The sequence below is a fragment of the Leuciscus leuciscus genome, assembly GCF_965113295.1.
Source record: "Leuciscus leuciscus genome assembly, chromosome: 14".
Lineage (NCBI taxonomy): Eukaryota > Metazoa > Chordata > Actinopteri > Cypriniformes > Leuciscidae > Leuciscus > Leuciscus leuciscus.
In genome coordinates this window covers 25,921,467-25,939,537 of record NC_138738.1, presented here as the reverse complement: position 1 = coordinate 25,939,537, position 18,071 = coordinate 25,921,467, and the positions used below count along the sequence as shown (strand labels likewise).

At 36.6% G+C, this 18,071-nt stretch overlaps 1 protein-coding gene and 1 long non-coding RNA gene across 2 annotated transcripts in view; one reads left to right on the top strand and one right to left on the bottom strand.

Annotated features, from left to right (window-relative positions):
- The window catches only part of LOC309474494, a 255,496-nt gene that overhangs the window by 172,818 nt on the left and 64,607 nt on the right, over positions 1 to 18,071 (top strand). The gene's annotated exons all lie outside the window — the stretch shown is intronic.
- The window catches only part of ube2o (ubiquitin-conjugating enzyme E2O), a 95,069-nt gene that overhangs the window by 55,530 nt on the left and 21,468 nt on the right, over positions 1 to 18,071 (bottom strand). The window contains exon 8 of the mRNA XM_082136703.1: positions 1,948 to 2,098. Within this exon, the coding sequence (XP_081992829.1) occupies positions 1,948 to 2,098 (151 nt within the window). The remainder of the gene's footprint in view (positions 1 to 1,947; positions 2,099 to 18,071) is intronic.

Here is an 18,071-nt window from a genome sequence, read left to right as displayed (position 1 = left end):
CAGGACTACAATAATATGTGAGCCACATGTATGTACATGTTTTCATTTTTGAGAGAATAATGTTTATGCGTGGTTATCGAAAAAACAAAAAATTAAAGTTTTTTAAATAAGGCCACAAAACACATACTAAATATGTGGCAATAAGACTTTTGACTAATGGATGTCGTCGCCTATAGTTTTTTCTTTAAAATTATGTGAAAATAGTCTTGCTTTATCGTTCACATAAAACCATACATTGATTTAAATTGATGTAAAACAGGTTTTGCTTGGAAAGCCAATATGCGAGGGGGGCGTGAACGAGGAGTGGTTTACACCTGAAAATACAATGTCCCACCCACTCTGCATAATGATGAGCCATTCACTCAGGTGTGACACTGACTGAGCCACAATGCAAGGACAAAAGATATATTTAGAAGACTTATATTGACCATTTCAGATTTTGCTTACATCTATCTTGTAAATATGTTTTGCTATTTTATTAAAAAGGTTACAATTACAACAATAATTACAATTTCAACAATATTTCAAGTGTACTCTTTCTTTGTAAAAAAAAAAGATTATAGGCCTACATTTTATCTATGTATTCATTAGTTTGAATATAGCCAACATTGGAACAGCTAACATCTTAGTTGATGACTTTATTTTTGACAAAAATAGTATTTTATATATAGAAATTGCTAAACAAAAGCTTATTTGATGTGGCAGTATATTCTACAGTAAAAACTGTACCCAAATCTACTAAACAAAATGTTGTCTTTCATATTTCGTCTGACTGTAACGTTGTTTTCATGAAATATTAGGGCATATTGTTAATTTGCAGTTTAATACGTTGCTTATACAAATAGCCTACATTTTATTTCAACATTCAGTCGATTTTTACTCATCTCAGTATAGCAATACAGTTTGCTAAAACATCATCATTCATTCACACACGCGATTTACATTTAAACTGTCTTTGCCAGCTGTGGTAAACAGCGCGCATCTCTGCCGTTTATTCATTCATAAACAGAAACCCACGTGAAGAAATTCACGTGAGAAGGAAAAAACTTACTAGTATTCCTCAGCTCGCTCCTCGATATACCCGCACTTCTGAGGGACATTTTCCATTAGTATTATTCCTCACAGCGCTGCAAGACGGTGTAAACAAGTAATGATCAAAATAAACTTGTGTGGTTTCTCGAGCTGATGGGGGCGTTCACAGGATTGCCTCAGCCATTTGCGTTTGAATAGCGCGCGCTCTCGGTGGGCGTGTCACATTACATCTGAATTAGCTGTAATGAGGTCGACTGGAATCGCTCTCTTTTAATACAGATTTCACAAGATGAGAATATTTGTTTTTTATATAAATTCCTTCATTTAAAAGAAGAGAATTCAAGCTTCATGCCTGTGTGTCTGTATGCCTGTTTGACTGAGTATTCGCTGAGTTATTGTTCATTTTCGGACGCGTTTCAGAATGGACTACACTGGCAGAGAGAAGGCAGAACTCGCTTCGTGTTTATTTTTCTTTATTTGGCAAAAAGCACAACACTTTGTTTTTACTGTGAGTATACACAAAAATAATACACATTTAACAGAATCGATTGATGTATGAAACTCCTATGGAAAATCAAAGTCAACAGAGTATTTATGAGTTTCTTTTACACTGATAAAAAAAAAGCGAGCTGGTATCGCCGGCGATACAGCCGACCTCAGGGGGTTAAGACATATTTACATTAATAACTTGCAAAGATGGTCTTTTTGACCAAAAAGTATTTATGAGCAATGGAATACAGCCACTTTTAAATCACTGTGGTACCGGACTGAGTAGGTACTCTGTACTACCGATACTGTAGAATCAAGTTAGTGCAGTGGTACTGATACTTTAGACACCTATACTCAAGCAGAACTTCTAACAACAAAGAATATGCTTTTCAAAAAACATGCCAGATATGGTTAAATCATCCATACCTTTCGAACAACAGGGTCCTCAGGGTGAGCAGGTGCCCCCTCTGGCCCCTCACAAGTGATCCGTGTGGTTTCACTCTTGGCGGGAAAAACATACAGGGATCTCTCCCCAAGTTGCCTTTGAGTATGATCAAAGTAGCCCAGTCGTTTCACCCTGAACATTAGAGAAAGTCAAGAGAAAATATTGAATTGAAAAACTGTAACATCTGGATTAGTAAGCCTAGAAAAATAACTTGCTAGACAGCAAGTTGTTGCTAAGGTAAATAACACTTTTAAGCACTCAGATGTTTAAGTGCCCCATATAAATACTTTTGTTTCCAGTGCAAAATGGGAAAATGTTACAAAAAGGGCTATCAATTTAAGTAAGTGTAATTTGTTCAAAAAAAATGAAAAAGCTCCCCTATCCATTAATAAATCAATCAATCAATTAATTATTTAATTAGCCACCCTGGCGACAATCAGCCCAGACCTAGCTGTTAAAAGGAATAAACCTGTATAAATATTGAGTTATTCTTGTGCCAATAATAATGAATGTAGCTTTTCAAGAAACTAATCAAAATATAAATTGAAACTAAATAAATTATCTCTGAAACTGAAAAAGAATAAATCGCAGGCAAATTTTTTGACTTCGTTTTTAATACACTGCATGTTTTGCTAACTATTTTTCATATTTCAATCGCTGATCTGAACTTACAAATGCGCTTCCAGAGTTTTCATTTACGCTTCTGAAGTTTTCGTTTACGCTCCCTGAGTTTTCGTTCGCCGTTCTGACACATTTCTCTCGTGGGGGCGGGGCTAGTAGCAGTGTGTTCTCATTGGTTACTGAGTTTTTGATTGACAGCTTCGTGACCTGGAAGTGAAGACGTCAGTGGTGTGTTTATGTGTGGATGTGAGCGTCTGTAATCGCAGCTTTCTATTTCATTTTAGTGATATTAAGTTTATATCTGTATTTATTTGCTGCTACACTATATTGTTGAGATGATTTCTTATAGAAGGAATAGTACAGACGAATGATATTTATCATTAACGTTAGTCATCGTCGCTATATCAGGAGGATACTGGATAATATTAACGTTAGCCTACTCGTGGTAATTCAGATTTTTTTTTTTCATTAATACTATACTAATACTATTTATAATACTGGCTTTTTTCAGGTGGAGAGGCATTTTAGAGCTCAGTGAGAGCCCATAACATTATACAGCTATGTTGTCTTGATTTAACTGTTAGCCCAATCATTACATGACTTGTTTATCTACATTCGGTTACAGTCTTCGATTAGATCATATTTGCTTCGATTAGATCATATTTCCCCCCAGCCACCCCAAACAACATTGGGGCGATGCCATAGGACCAGAGCGCTGTCAATCACTGCCTGATTCAACTTTGGCAATGTAAAGCCTTTTTTACCGTGCCAATAAAGCTATTTAAACCTGAATTTCTCAATTGCTGATTAATTTGCAATGCAAAGTTTTTGAAAGAGGAGAGACATGACTTGACCACAGACCACGTCTCTGTTCATAATATGTAAACACTCAATTATTTTGAAGTATCGCCCTGGTCGCAATATTTATTCTGATTACTTTTGTGTGATAAAGATGACTGATAAAGCTATTATATGTATCTAGTATGAGTAACAAAATGCTTTTTCTGTGTCCATATTTGACTAATAATAATGAAAAAAAGTGCACTTCAAATGAACATTTCTGAGAAAATTTTTTAATCTTTAATAGTCTTTAATAATAAATATATGTCCAAATTAAAAACTTAATACATGCAAGTAATTATGACTGAAAACATCCAGCAACTAGGGAATACACAGCCATATGTAAGCAATAAGGCACGAGAGGCTGTGCTGTATCGTGAATAAGTAACGGCTGAAGGGCGTTGTTAGGCACGACGAAAAGCGGAGTGCCTGCAACCCCTTCAGCCGTTACTTATTCGTGCCTAACAACGCCCTTCAGCCGTTACTTATTCACGATACAGCACTTGCCTCGAGTACCTTATTGCTTTTATAAAACGGTTGCCACACAATACAAATATTAAAGGCGAAAAATATTTATCTATGCAACTTTCATGAAGTAAAATCACTAAAAGCATTCCGCTGGAAAAAATAGTCCCTGACCGTAAACACTAACAGAAGTTACATACATTATTTCGCCAATAGATGGCGGCAAAGACTGTCTTATGAATGAGTCAGTCGGTAGAGAAGACTTTTATATTGAAAAGACTCAAACTTGTTTTCACGGAGAAGGAAGACGCAACTGACAGATGACTAACGTTATAGGCACGGGAAAACACCTTAACGGTTAACTGTTAAAAGGACAAGATATCGCAGCGGACATTCAAACAGATTATTTTATTATGAATATAGGACTGACCTGAAGGAAAATGCAATGTCTACTGTGAATGCAGGTAACTTTACACTCGCTTTCTCGATCTCTCACAATACTCCACTATAGCTTCAATGAACAATATCAATGAGATCACACGTGTGTTTAAGTTGCTAAGAGTGGTTGCTAGGGGTGTTGTAGTGATACATAGAACCATTGGGTGAAGTGGTCATAGCCGTGTTTTATCGTGAATAAAGCATAGCTATTGACCAATCAGAATCAAGGATTGGAACTAACCGTTTTATAAGTTTATATAGGGCAATACAGCCATCTACTGGTTACACAACAGTATTACAGATGAAAAATGCTGCATGACTCCGAGGTAAATATTTAGTACTGTAAAATCCCTTAAATATATATATATATATATATATATATATTAGTGGTGGGCCGTTATCGGCGTTAACGTGCTGCGTTAACGCGAGACTATTATCGCGCGATAAAAAAAATATCGCCGTTAATTTCTCCAAGTTGGGTTGGGAGATGGCTCTATACTACACAAGCTATGATGACGCAATCTACCCGCGGCCGCGAGGTAAACCCGGCTGCAACGCATATTCGTCGTCATCTTAAGTAAACACGGCTGAAAGTGAAAGCTGGTGAAAAAGATCGGTGCAACATCCATTATTTGGACTTGGTTCGGGTTTAAGCCGTCAGACGAGCAGCAGCAAACTATATACAGAGTGTGTGGGGTAACAGTTCGGTAAGTTAACATACGACTAATCCGTTCGACCACCTCAAATTCAAAATGAAACATGATATCACTGAATACCAGCGCGCGCGTATTATTCCCATTCCAATATATCTTAGTGGTGTAGCACATACAGATGGTGGACAACCAGAATGAGACTTTTACCGGAATTGGGATGTGTATTTGCTGCCTTTTACCGCTGAGTGGTGCTGTAATCACAGACTTTGAAAAGTGTCAGTTTAATCTCTTAATGACGTAATCTGCCGCGGCAGTAATCTGATCTGAGGTCACAGATAAATTTAAGATAAATCTTGTGGTTAAACGAATTCAAATTCATTAAATTTAAAAAAAGTAGACACACGTTAACATTGTGTGCCCAGTTTTTCTATAATTTAGAAAGGCTATGTCAATAGGTTACTTGTCATTTACTTCATGTTATTTTAATGTGTTTGTAGATTTATTAACTGAAACATAACAGTGAAATAAATTAAAATAATTTACCGTAAAATTAAAACATTTTCAGGACTTGCAGTTAGGCTACTAACCGATGTTAGTCGGTTTAAGCATTCTTTGTTATATTCAGAATTAAATAGGCTTACTTGTTGTTATGATTATCAATTGAATTCTTTAATAAATAATCAACCACAATGCCTATTACTGCCGCAGAAAAAATAAACCAGTCGAATTTCAAAGTCGTTCGCGAAATGACTAGGCTATACCGGGTGGCGCAAGTGACATGGCAAAACAGCAGCAACTGCGGCATTTTAAAAGATATGTTTCCTATCTGTTTATAATATATTTCATTATTTGAACAAAAATTAGACTGATTGAATATGTAAAAATATAAATCTGCTAAATTATTTTTTTGTGTGTGTGTGTGAATCATTCACGAGATTGAGATGACTGACAGTTATACCCGGCCATAGCAACGGAAGACATTTTTCAAAACAGATCGAACAAATCAGAAAAATACTTTCAATACAGTATTGCTTTCAATAAAAAAATAAACAATGAAAATGTAAAAGAAAATTAATTAAGTTTGAAAACCCATCGCACATTTCAAGGTAGGCTATGAATAAAGTGTCGGGACAGTTTATTTATTTAAACAGGGTTGCATCGATAGTTTATTCCCTTTGTGATGCAAAATAAGAAACACAGAATCTTATTCTTGCAACATTTTAAATTTCTATTGTCAAAGAAATTGCAGCTAAATTAAAAAATTAAAACGGTACAAAACGAAAAAAGTTCAAAGCAACATAAATTAAGAACAGGCGTTTTTCTTTGCCTCTCTCGCGCTGGATATTTTTTTAGTTAGTTTGGTCTCCCTCACTGCGCGCGGCGGGTCTTTCTCGAAATTAAGCATTTCAGCGTAAAAAAAAACACCATACAGCTGATAATACTGTATATGTGGCTGTGTGTCATCCACACAAATCACGTAGAAAAAACTGTAACAAATAGCTTTTGTTCCTTCAAAGATACAACATGCCTTGCTGAATTCACCTTACAATAAAACGAGGTGGGTCGCGAATTAAAGAGCTGCTAAATTGAAATTGTTTGTGGAAAACCTCATCCAATACAATCATACAATCAATAAAACTACAATATAAAATTTTATAAGATATAGGGCCTACTGTACATAGGCTATGGACTTTTTGAGATTTTGAGATTAATCCTTAGAATTTTGCCTTTGCCTGTTCATCAGGCTGGCTCCGACACTCTCCATATGAAAGACGGAACATTAACACCTCTGTCCTGCACCCCCACGATAAAGCAACTATTGCCTTCTCCAAACCCCCCACAGGCTAGCTGAGTTTGCAAAACAAAACAAAGAGTTTGCCACTCGTCGTGGTGTGCCAAAACACTTAATTATAAACTTAAATATTTCATTCAAAACAATCTCAAAACGCTTTGTGACATTCTGAAAAGCCGTGGATGCATTACTGCCACTGGAACCATGAACGCAACAGAATACTGGTTCTGATTTTATTGTTTGTCGTTTAAACGTCACACACACACACACATATATATATATTAGGGCTGTACTCAACCAAAGAAAATCTTGGTCGACTGAAGTCCTGAAATTTTCGACTAAAAATCGACTAAAATCGACTAAAAATGACGGTAGAAAAAGGAAAAAAAAACGTTACATTAATTAGATGCGCACTGTGCGCAGTACTTGGTAGCCTTGTTGTCCGCCTAAATTAATTATAAATAAACATAAAAAAAATTGTAGGCTATTTGCAGTATATTAAATCGTTTTTGACCTAATTATTTTGAACTGAAATGAGTCTGACACTCGAGTCTGTCGCCTCTGACAGCGTTGCATCACGTGAACCTGCGCAATATCATAGCTTATGATTTCCGAAAATAGTACTATGTTGTCAACTAGTGATATCATCACAAGAACTGTTGAGGAATATGCAACATAATTTAGACAATTATTTTTGTAATATGTTATAATAATAATTTATAACTGTCAGACACTATCATTTCACCGTGCATGTCCTCGCACCGAGCGAGGCTGAACATGAGCTCAGCTTCGCAGCTGAGACACGAATAGACTATTAACTTAAAGCTTTTACTCTTAATAAACACAAAAGGCACGTTCACTTTAATAAAAAAATAATATTTATTAAACAAACCAGATCAAGAGCAGAAACGAAATAAAGTGCATAACTGAAAAATAAAGCATCCTAGGCTCAAAACTAACACAACCAACAGCACAGCGCAATTGCGCATTAGGCTCCAAATAAAAAATGTAAAAGTTAGGTTATCACACTAAAACATTGAAATATGCAAATTCTGATATGTTCATATAGCCTACTCAAAACAGACAGGGCAAGCTAACGCAGACAAGTGAGCTCACCACTTTTAGATGATATATCATGTTTGTCGTCGAGCTGTGGAAAACTGTTGCTTGCAAACTTTGCATTCGACCTTTTTCCTGTTATCAATTTTAACAAAATGCTGCCACACTGTCGATTTCTTTGTTGTTGACATGTTAGAAGAGGACTGACTATTAAACGCTCTCACAATTAAATAAATAATATTCAGCATCAAACCTTCTATAGTTATCGCTCTCTCTTGGGTTGGGCTAATCCAAAAAAGGTGAAAACAAGGGGGGTGTTCTGAAGACAGACTGTTACAGTGAAACAAGGGTACTCTGAAAACACCCCCATTAGCAGTTAGTGCTTTCCACCTGATGAAATGAGCGCGCCTCAGCGCGGCAAAACTGATTAAATAAATGCGGCAAAACTGATGAAATGAACGCGGCAAAAAATCGACCAATCAGAATTTTGGTCGAACCAGAACGTATCGACCAATTAATCGACTAATCGACTGGGACAGTACAGCCCTAATATATATATATATATATATATATATATATATATATATATATTTTTTTTTTTTTTTTTTTTTAACAGAACTGCTTTTGAAATTACGATTGGAATTATTATAGGTTACAGAAGTAAAGTCATTGTATAATATTTGTTCCTTGGTGTAAAATGGAAATGCATGGTGATTTTATTTTGTAAATAGGCTATAAGCAAAAAACGATGTTTTAGAACTATAGACAAATCTCTCTGCATCAACAATAGACTATACAATGCATTAATAGGCTAATATAAAAATATCAGTAGTCTCAGTTAGTTCGGGTTTCGAACCCGTGTCATCTAAATGATCGTAACGTAAGTTCAACCACTCGGCCACGATTCACTCGTTGCAACATGGCCTAACGTTCCAGTGTGTGTTCGCTCACACGAGCGAGAAGCGCTCTTCATTCAAAAGAACGCGCCGCCGCGTTTGTCGAACACTAATTCAACATGCTAGAATAAAACCTGGCTTTAGAACAATGCATAGCGCCACTCGTCGTGGTGTGCCAAAATTTTTACAATACTTTAGTTTCATTTATTTCAGTGTTAATGTTTGAGTTAAAAAATCCTCTACAGATTAAATTAACACAAAGTCGGCTATAAGAATCCTTTATAGGCTACGTAAAAAAGCAAAGGGCTTACAGTCTTAACATTTAGGCTACTTTGCTTAAATTCGATACATTTATTTTCAGTAGGGCCTAATACATTTGTAGGGATGTAATTTCAGTATGCTTTACCAACGCTATGTATTAAATTAAAGTTCCAAGAGGTCTGGTCTCTATATTTCCTTCCCAGCTGACACTAATATGCAAGTGCACAGCAAAAATCACAACTTGTGCTTGCTCCGAACGCAAGTTATTTAAGGTGTCTCAACTGTACACAGTCTACACTACAGTGTGAATTCGTTACAAGGTTTCATTTAATTAAATTAATGTGCAGCAATTTGTACAAATAGAGTCTATAGGCCTACTATACTGTTGTAGCCATTAAATAATCTCATTTAGTATCATATTTGTTAAAATATTCTAATGTTATTTTTTTCCATCTATGTTGAATATGAAAAGTGAACAGCACGAGTAAGATAGGATGCATTATATCGAGAGATGGATATGGAGTGGGTCAGACATGATTTTGACCACTTCATTAAGTTTTGTTTAGTAGAAAACCTTTCTTTAAAGTGAATTTCGTTTTCTATAAATTGTATCTTAATTTTAATCAATTTTTCATCAACCAATTGCTGGATTTAAGAGATAAGTAAGAGAAGCAAATATAACAGACACTAATCATGGAGGCGCCCGCGCGGTCACTTGCATTGCACGTCAGCTGGAGCGCATCTCATCCTCCTAACTTAACGAAACTCAGCGTATGCCTCACACAGACATGATAAATACATCAAATACACAAAGCTTGAAATGTCTTCAAACGAAATAATTCAAAACGAAAAGAAAAAGGCTACTCTCTGATTATGTCTTTACGTGCATTTCTCTCTAGGTGCGTTCACTACAAATATGGCGATCGTCAACTTCATCTTTGCAGTCGACACTGTCAGAAAACACTAGTTTATTGATAAAAATCAATGCACGCATCACCGGATTTACAAATACACATCTTGCTTGTTGCACGCACATATTATGTCGAAAAAACGAAATATTATGTTGAAATAACATTATTATTAATAATACATCTTTTAGAATATTTGATTAAATGCTGCTTGTTCAATTTAATAAAATTAAAACTTTAATTGTGATAATTAAAATAATTGAAAATTAAATATTTAGTGGCCAAGTTTTGCTAATTTATTATATAGGCTATTATATGCCTATTGCCTATATTAAGTCATATTAAGACAAGGCATATATTAAGTTATTTTAGCTGTTATGAGAAAAAAAATCTAACGAAATCTAAAATCTAAAAAAAATTCTAACGCTAATTCAACATGCCAGAATAAAACCTGATTTTTGAACAATGCGTAACGCCACTCGACCTGGTGTGCCAAAACACTACATTTTAAACTTCAATTTTTAATTCAAAACAATCTCAAAACGCGTTGTGACATTTTTTAAAGCAGTAGCCTAGCCTATATAAGGGCATTGAAACCAGGATCTTAACTAAAACGCGTTCCGCGTAATCTCTCAAAAATTATGCCACACTACTCCATGTATTTTTTTTTAAGGACTGCTTTTGAAATCACTATAAATTACTATGCAATTGTATCGCTCACGAGAGCTCTTCATTTATCTAATTCCTCAATAGAATAGTAAAAATATTCAGCGTCATTGCTCCTAATATTGTCTCTATTTTTAACTTTTGATTCTATTTTTTCAGTTCTAAAATTTATTCTATCTTTGGTTCTATTCTGTTGTAGCCTAATAGGCCTATTTATATATATGAACAATATGCCTATTAGGCTTAGGGTTTTATATTTAACCCACTTACATTTTAAAATACGGCAATTGCTGCTGTTTTGCACAATGTCCCTTTGCGCCACCTGGCGGTCATTTCGGGAACGACTTTGAAATGCGGCTGGTTTATTTTTGCCGCGGCAGCTGGCGCGGCGGTAATAGGCATTCTGGTTGTCCACCATCTGTAATCTCGATTTTAAGAATCGTTGTTGTGTTTCTTTTTAACTGAAAAGACATCAGTTAGACAATATTCTAATTTTAAATTTGGGGTTTCATAAGCTCCAGGCCATAATAAACATTAGACCTACTTAAGTCTCTGCAGCTAGTGTACTTAAATTTTATTTATCTGCAAAATTATGTTGTATACTTACAGTTTTGCACAATATATGTTCTCAAAACTACATACACCCTTTAAAAAAAAAATACATTTAGCAGTTGTTTAGCATGGGTCTGTGTAATCTGTTCTAAAATGGTTTTATTATAATATACTGTATATCGTTATCGCAAGAGGCTGCAATGTATATCACAATATAGATTTTAGGCCATATCGCCCATCCCTAATTGATAGCCTATAGTAGTTGATAATAACATAGGCCTACCTAATGTTGCCTATGGACGGTAACAGTACAGTAGTAACCTTTTACAGTCTATGAGTAGAACAGCTTTCTCAAGCAGTTTGTGATGCATTTTGGAAACAGGAGATGAGCCCCTGGTCTAATGCGCCACCTGGCTTGAGAAACCCGTTCTCAAAGACTTACTTTTATAGTCATTATTTGGGTAGCACACATATTCTGAATGCCTTCGGCAGAATTCAAATGAGCCATTTTAATCTAGATTAATCTAGATTAATTTCAAAATTAATCTAGATTAAAAAAATTAATCTATGCCCACCTCTAATATATATATATATATATATATATATATATATATATATATATATATATATATATATATATATATATATATATTTTAAGTCAAAGTCAAAAAAAGCAGTTTGTTTTGTAAGATTATAATACATTTCCTCTCTCATTTTCCAGGAAGTGAAGCAACTTTTCTATAAACAAATTCTGATGCTGACACAGAGGATGGAGTACCAGAGATCCACTGTCCCTGTCAGACAATAATCTTACTTTGTTCAGACACATCACCTTTGAATGACTGGGATCTTAATCTTCAGACACCTGATTTATTTTAATATAAACTAGCAAATATTTCCTCTAGATTAAAACAAACATAGTTCACAAGTACACAAGAGGTTTCACTTTATTCTTATTAATCTATGCTGATCTTGGATTAGCATACCAACAGCATATGAATGTTGAGGGGATAGTTCACCCAAAAATACAATTCTCTCTTATTTTACTCACCCTCATGCTGTCCCAGATGCATTTTACTTTCTTTCTACAGATAAACACGAATTAAGATTGTAAGGAAAGTAATCCATCTCTGCGAGTCCTAAAGACGCTTTAAAAACCACACACAGTGAGCGTGACGGTAATCCATGCGACCTCAGTGGATGAGTCAATGCCTTCTGAAGTCAAACAACAGGCTAGATAAAGGAAATACTAATATTAAAAACTGTTTTAACTATTAAAAATCACTTCCGGGACGACTTCCGGTTTGGGTGACAGCAAAATGGCAGCGTGAGAACGAGCTGCTCCCGAATAAGTGACGAAAAGGGCCTAAACGAATAATATTACTCGAATTTACTTACTCTAATCGACTTGGAAAAGTCTTGGGTCATGACAAAAGACAGACAAAATAAAGCTAAAGGTAAGAAAACAGTACAGAACACTGAAGGCGCCTCCGAGGCTAATGACGCCGAATCATTAGCTAATCATAGCGTGGAAGATAGGGACATGTAAGTGGATTTGAAGACGATATTCAAAGAAATAAAAGATTTCCGTAAAGACAACAAGAAAGAGTTTCATGAGGTCAAAGAGGACATCAATAGAGCAAACCAAAGACTCGACGAAACGGAAGAACGGATAACAACAATGGAAGATCAAATGCAGGTTACAGAAGAGGTGATGACGGAGATGATAAAACTTCACGGCCAACTCGAAGCAAAGCTAATTGACCAGGAAGGACGTGACAGGCGCAACAACATAAGAATCTACTCTGTACCCGAAGGTAGGGATGCACCGAAATGAAAATTCCTGGCCGAAACCGAAAACCGAAAAAGAGGAAACTAAGGCCGAAAACCGAAAACCGAAACACCGAAATAAATTATGCCAATTATTAGTACCATTGCATTTATGGCTATGACTGTGTACTAACTTTACTATAATCAAGGCATTGCATAAATTAATATTAAAGTTTCAAAGAATAAATCAATTAAAATTTTATGCAAATATTTATTTAGCACATTGCAAAGTATAAAATTAAATGTTTAACTTGACCCCACTCATGTGTACATTAAATAATAATGTAAAAGCCTACTGGCCTGCAGAAAGGTTTAAAAATGAAATGTTCTCTCATAAAAACAAAGTGCATTTAGGTCAATACTGCCATAGCCCATAATAATATCTGCAGCTATATGCTCATGGACGTGAGTTGCAAAAACCATAAACAGCTAAGGTAAACACACACACCTCTGATAAATGACGGCTGCTCTGCACACACACGCAAGGTCTCTCGCTCCCTCTCTCTGCCGCGCGCGCGCTACGTATGCGCGCTCATGCTCGCTCGCGATTCCGGGAGATTTAAACTAATTTGCGGGCATCAGGGAGCCGCTATCAATACGCGGGAGACTCCCGGAACTTCCGGAAGACTTGGGACGTCTGTGTTTTAAAAATCGCTGTCCGTGGGTCACTCTCAGATATATTGAAATACGTCCACACCGCAGATATGTTGCTTCAGACAAGCACGTGCAGGTCGCGGTATCTGCTGTTTGCGTCATCACAACATTTCGGCCGTATTGTTTCGGTGATAAAAGTCTTTCGGCCGAAAACCGAAAATACACTTTTGGGCCATTTTCGGATATTGAATATTCGGTGCATCCCTACCCGAAGGATCTGAGAAAAACCACTCATCAATGACGGCTTTTATTGAACAGCTGCTAACAGAAAATTTGAAACTTCCTACGGACATGAATCTGCAGATTGAGAGAGCCCACAGAGCTCTTACTCCTCTTCCACTTTCTGGATCAGCACCACCACGGTCTATCATTGTGAGATTTCTAGACTATAGAACAAAAGAAGAAATCATTAAAACTGCGTGGCAAAACAAAAGGTTTGTTTGGAGGGGCAAACAAATAAATTTCGATCATGATTATGCGACAGGGGTGTTGAAAAAACGAAGAGAATATGCGGAGGTAAAGAAGATCTTAAAAGAAAAGGGGATACGGTTCCAAACCCCCTTCCCTGCCAGAATGAGGGTCTTCTATGAAGATGGTGTGTGCATGTACAATTCTGCTGCAGAAGCGACGCGAGACATGGCTTATGCCGTAGTTAAGCAGCCGGAGACGCTGATGGAGAAAATCCAGAAGATGACGTGGTCTACGAGTGATCGAAGAGGAAGAAGCAGTAGTAACAGAAGAGAACGTAGGGGACGAGCAGATCAGTCGGTAGTAGAGAAACTACAACAATTTAGACGTAAATCCGCGGAGGATGGTTAATCCATTGGCTCGAACGTACTCAGTGAACTAAGCGCTGTATTTTTCTTTGCCAGGAAATCACGAGTTCACCGCATGGACTGAATTTCGTCTTTCGTTAAGTAAACTCGGGTACACTTATTTGAGTGTCTATTCCGCCTTTTTTCCTTATGAGAATCAAGACCCGCGCCTTTGATTTTAAAGACTTGAATGCACAACGGGGAATTTTTGTTTTTGTTTTGTTGAGACATTAAAACGTCTGTTAAATCGAGATAATAGAATCGGGAGCACCGCGAAACTCACTAGCCAGAAGAGATGAGTGACTATCACAGTAAGGTGAACTTGGAGGGCCCTCCTGTGGTGAAAAGAGAGACACCCTCCTTAAAACTGATTTTCCCAAACACAGTAAGGGTTATGTTTAGAACCTCACTTACGGAAGTCCTAAAAGTTTGGATTCAGATTCCTATAATGTTCATGGTACAATATGTTCTTTGTTCTACTTTGCATTGTTTTGTGGCTGATGTTCATTGGCAGCCGAGAGGATGTTGCACAAAAAATAGATATTGTAAGAGAAGTACAGGAAATAAGTGCAATTTTGAGATGGAGACCAATATACAGAGACTGAGAGTTATCTCTCTGAATGTAAATGGTGTATTAAACCCTCAAAAGCGGACAAAAATACTTTCTACACTAAGAAAAGAAAAGACTCAAGTAGCCCTTATACAAGAGACACATTTAAATGAAACTGAGCATTAGGCTAGTTGCGATAGTTGGTGTTACCGGTGATACACGGTGTTTAACCCACCTACCGGTCATAGCACTTGACCACCGGCACTGTCCCCATCGTGTTGAAGTTTTATCCTATAGCAATAAAGCACTTAATTCAGTTAGTGACTACGTGCCTTCGTAATTTAGCGTAAGCGGAACGAGCGCCGCAGTAAAGCAGCAGGTGTCCGATTTCATTTATCATTTGAGGAGAGTGAGGCGAGCTAACTGGCAAAGGATGGCGGAAGATCTGGTTTCAAAGCGAAATGCAAAAGCACCTATTTGGAAATATTTTGGATTCAAACCAAATGCCAACAGGGAACCTGAAAACGTTAACGAGGCAACCTGTAAACTTTGCCTGATGAAAGTGGCAGCATCCGGAGGTAACACTTCGAATTTACACGCACATCTTCAAGCACACCACAAAAATGAAGCGGCCAAGATGGGTCCAGCGGCAAAAAATCGACCACAAAAGCCTGACACACAAACACAGCCTTCGATAAGTGGTGCATTTGCGCGATGCACAAAATATAAAAGGGACAGTGCGAGGTGGAACACGTGCACTGACGCAGTGACGAAATACATAGGCAAAGAAATGGTGTCTTTTAATACTGTTGAAAAGCAATCTTTCAGAGACCTCATAACCACACTCGACAGCCAATATGAACTGCCAGGGCGTTACTATTTCACCAAAACAGCTGAATTAACCCATGATTAATTCAAACAAATGCTACTGAATTGCCGCTAATTAAAGTGAAAGTAAATTGAGACGTGTGCACGTCCGCATTTTCGGCCACCCGAAATCCCCGACACGCAACCCCGGTGACACCGGGATTACCGTTTTTTTTACACGTCGATTAACCGGTGGAAAAAATCCGTCACCGCAACATCCCTACTGAGCATTTGAAACTTAAACAAAGGGGATTTAAATATTTATTTTCAGCATCTTATAAATCTGGACACAGACGGGGGGGTTGCGATTCTTATATCAAATCAAGTAACTTACGAGCATTTGTCGGAAAGGAAAGATAAAGAAGGTAGATTTATCCTTATTAAAGGGAGAATAAATGGGGTTTTAGTAACTATACTCAACATCTATGCCCCTCCGGGTAGTCAATGGTCGTTCTTCAGGCAAATATTTAATATGATATCTACAGAATCTGAGGGCATACTTATATGTGGAGGAGATATGAATATTCGCTTGTCAAAACTAGACTACTCAGGGAAAAATCCTATACTCCAAAACCGGGTGAGCAAGAAAGTCAATATTATGTTAAGAGAAAGTGGTATCATTGATATTTGGAGAAATTTTTATCCAACTGGACGAGATTATACACATTTTTCAGCTCCCCATTCAACGTACAGTCGAATTGATTACTTCTTTACTTTTCTTAAAGACAGGTACAGAATCCACTCATGTGACATTGGAACAATTGATATATCAGATCATGCACCTATAGTAATGACAATAAACATTGATGACAGTATAAGATCAACCCTTTGGAAGCTGAATTCAAGTATACTAAATAATCCTTATGTGAAAGAAAATCTTAAATCTGAGATTGAAATCTACTTTAAAGAAAATGACAATGGAGAAGTATCACCAACAATTATATGGGATGCCTTTAAAGCAGTCTTAAGAGGGAAAATTATTGCTCATACTGCTTCACTAAAGAAAATAAGACGAGCGAAAATAGAACTTATACAAACACAACTGAAAGAGGCACAACAGGTTCATAAAAGAACAAATTACCCTGGTGAAAAACAGAAAATTCAAAGATTACAGAAAGAGTTAGATGCCATATTAACAGAGGAAATTCAACGCAAGCTAATATTCCTGAGACAGAATTATTATGAATCAGGAAACAAGTCTATGAGACTCTTAGCTTATAAACTGCGTAAACAACAAGCAGATTCAACAGTCTATAAAATAAGAAACCCTCAAACCAAGGTCATACATTATAAATTGAAAGGAATACAGCAGAGTTTTGAACTTTATTATAGAACTTTATACTCACAACCAACAATGCAAAATGAACAGCATATAGAAAATTTCCTTAATTCTCTAAACCTGCCAGAAGTTACTGAAGAGCAGAATGCTAGTTTAACAAAAGAAATTACAGAAATGGAAATAAATAAATCAATAACAAGACTAAAAGCTAACAAAAGCCCAGGGACAGATGGATACACATCTGAGTGGTACAAATGTTTTCGAGAACAGATAGTCCCAAGACTTCAAACTGCGTGCAATTGGGCTCTCCAAAAGGGGGAGATTCCCCCTTCCTGGAGGGAAGCTACAATAACAATTATTCCTAAAGACGCAAAAGATAAATTAGAGTGTAAAAATGATCGTCCAATTTCGGTTTTAAACATTGATTATAAAATATACACATCGATTTTGGCTAAAAGACTGGAGACTATATTGCCTAACCTTATTCAGTTAGACCAAACAGGGTTTATTCGTCAAAGACAGACACAAGATAGCATTAGACGTACATTACACATCCTATGGCATATACAGCATCACAAGATAAATTCTATGTTTCTGGGATTAGATGCAGAAAAGGCGTTTGATACAGTTAGATGGCTGTATCTCTATAAGGTATTAGAGAAGTTTGGCTTTCACACCACAATTATTAAAGCCTTCCAGGCACTATACAATAAACCAACAGCAAGAATTAAAGTAAATGGAAATCTTTCACAAGCGTTCACCTTAGAAAGATCATGTAGGCAGGGATGTCCATGTTCCCCTCTTTTGTTTGCTTTATTCTTAGAACCATTAAGCCAATATATAAAACAAAATACAAATATTAAGGGAATAGACATAAATGGAGAAGAACAGAAATTATCACTTTTCGCGGATGATATATTAGTTTATTTAGGACAACCAAACGAATCATTAGAAGTCTT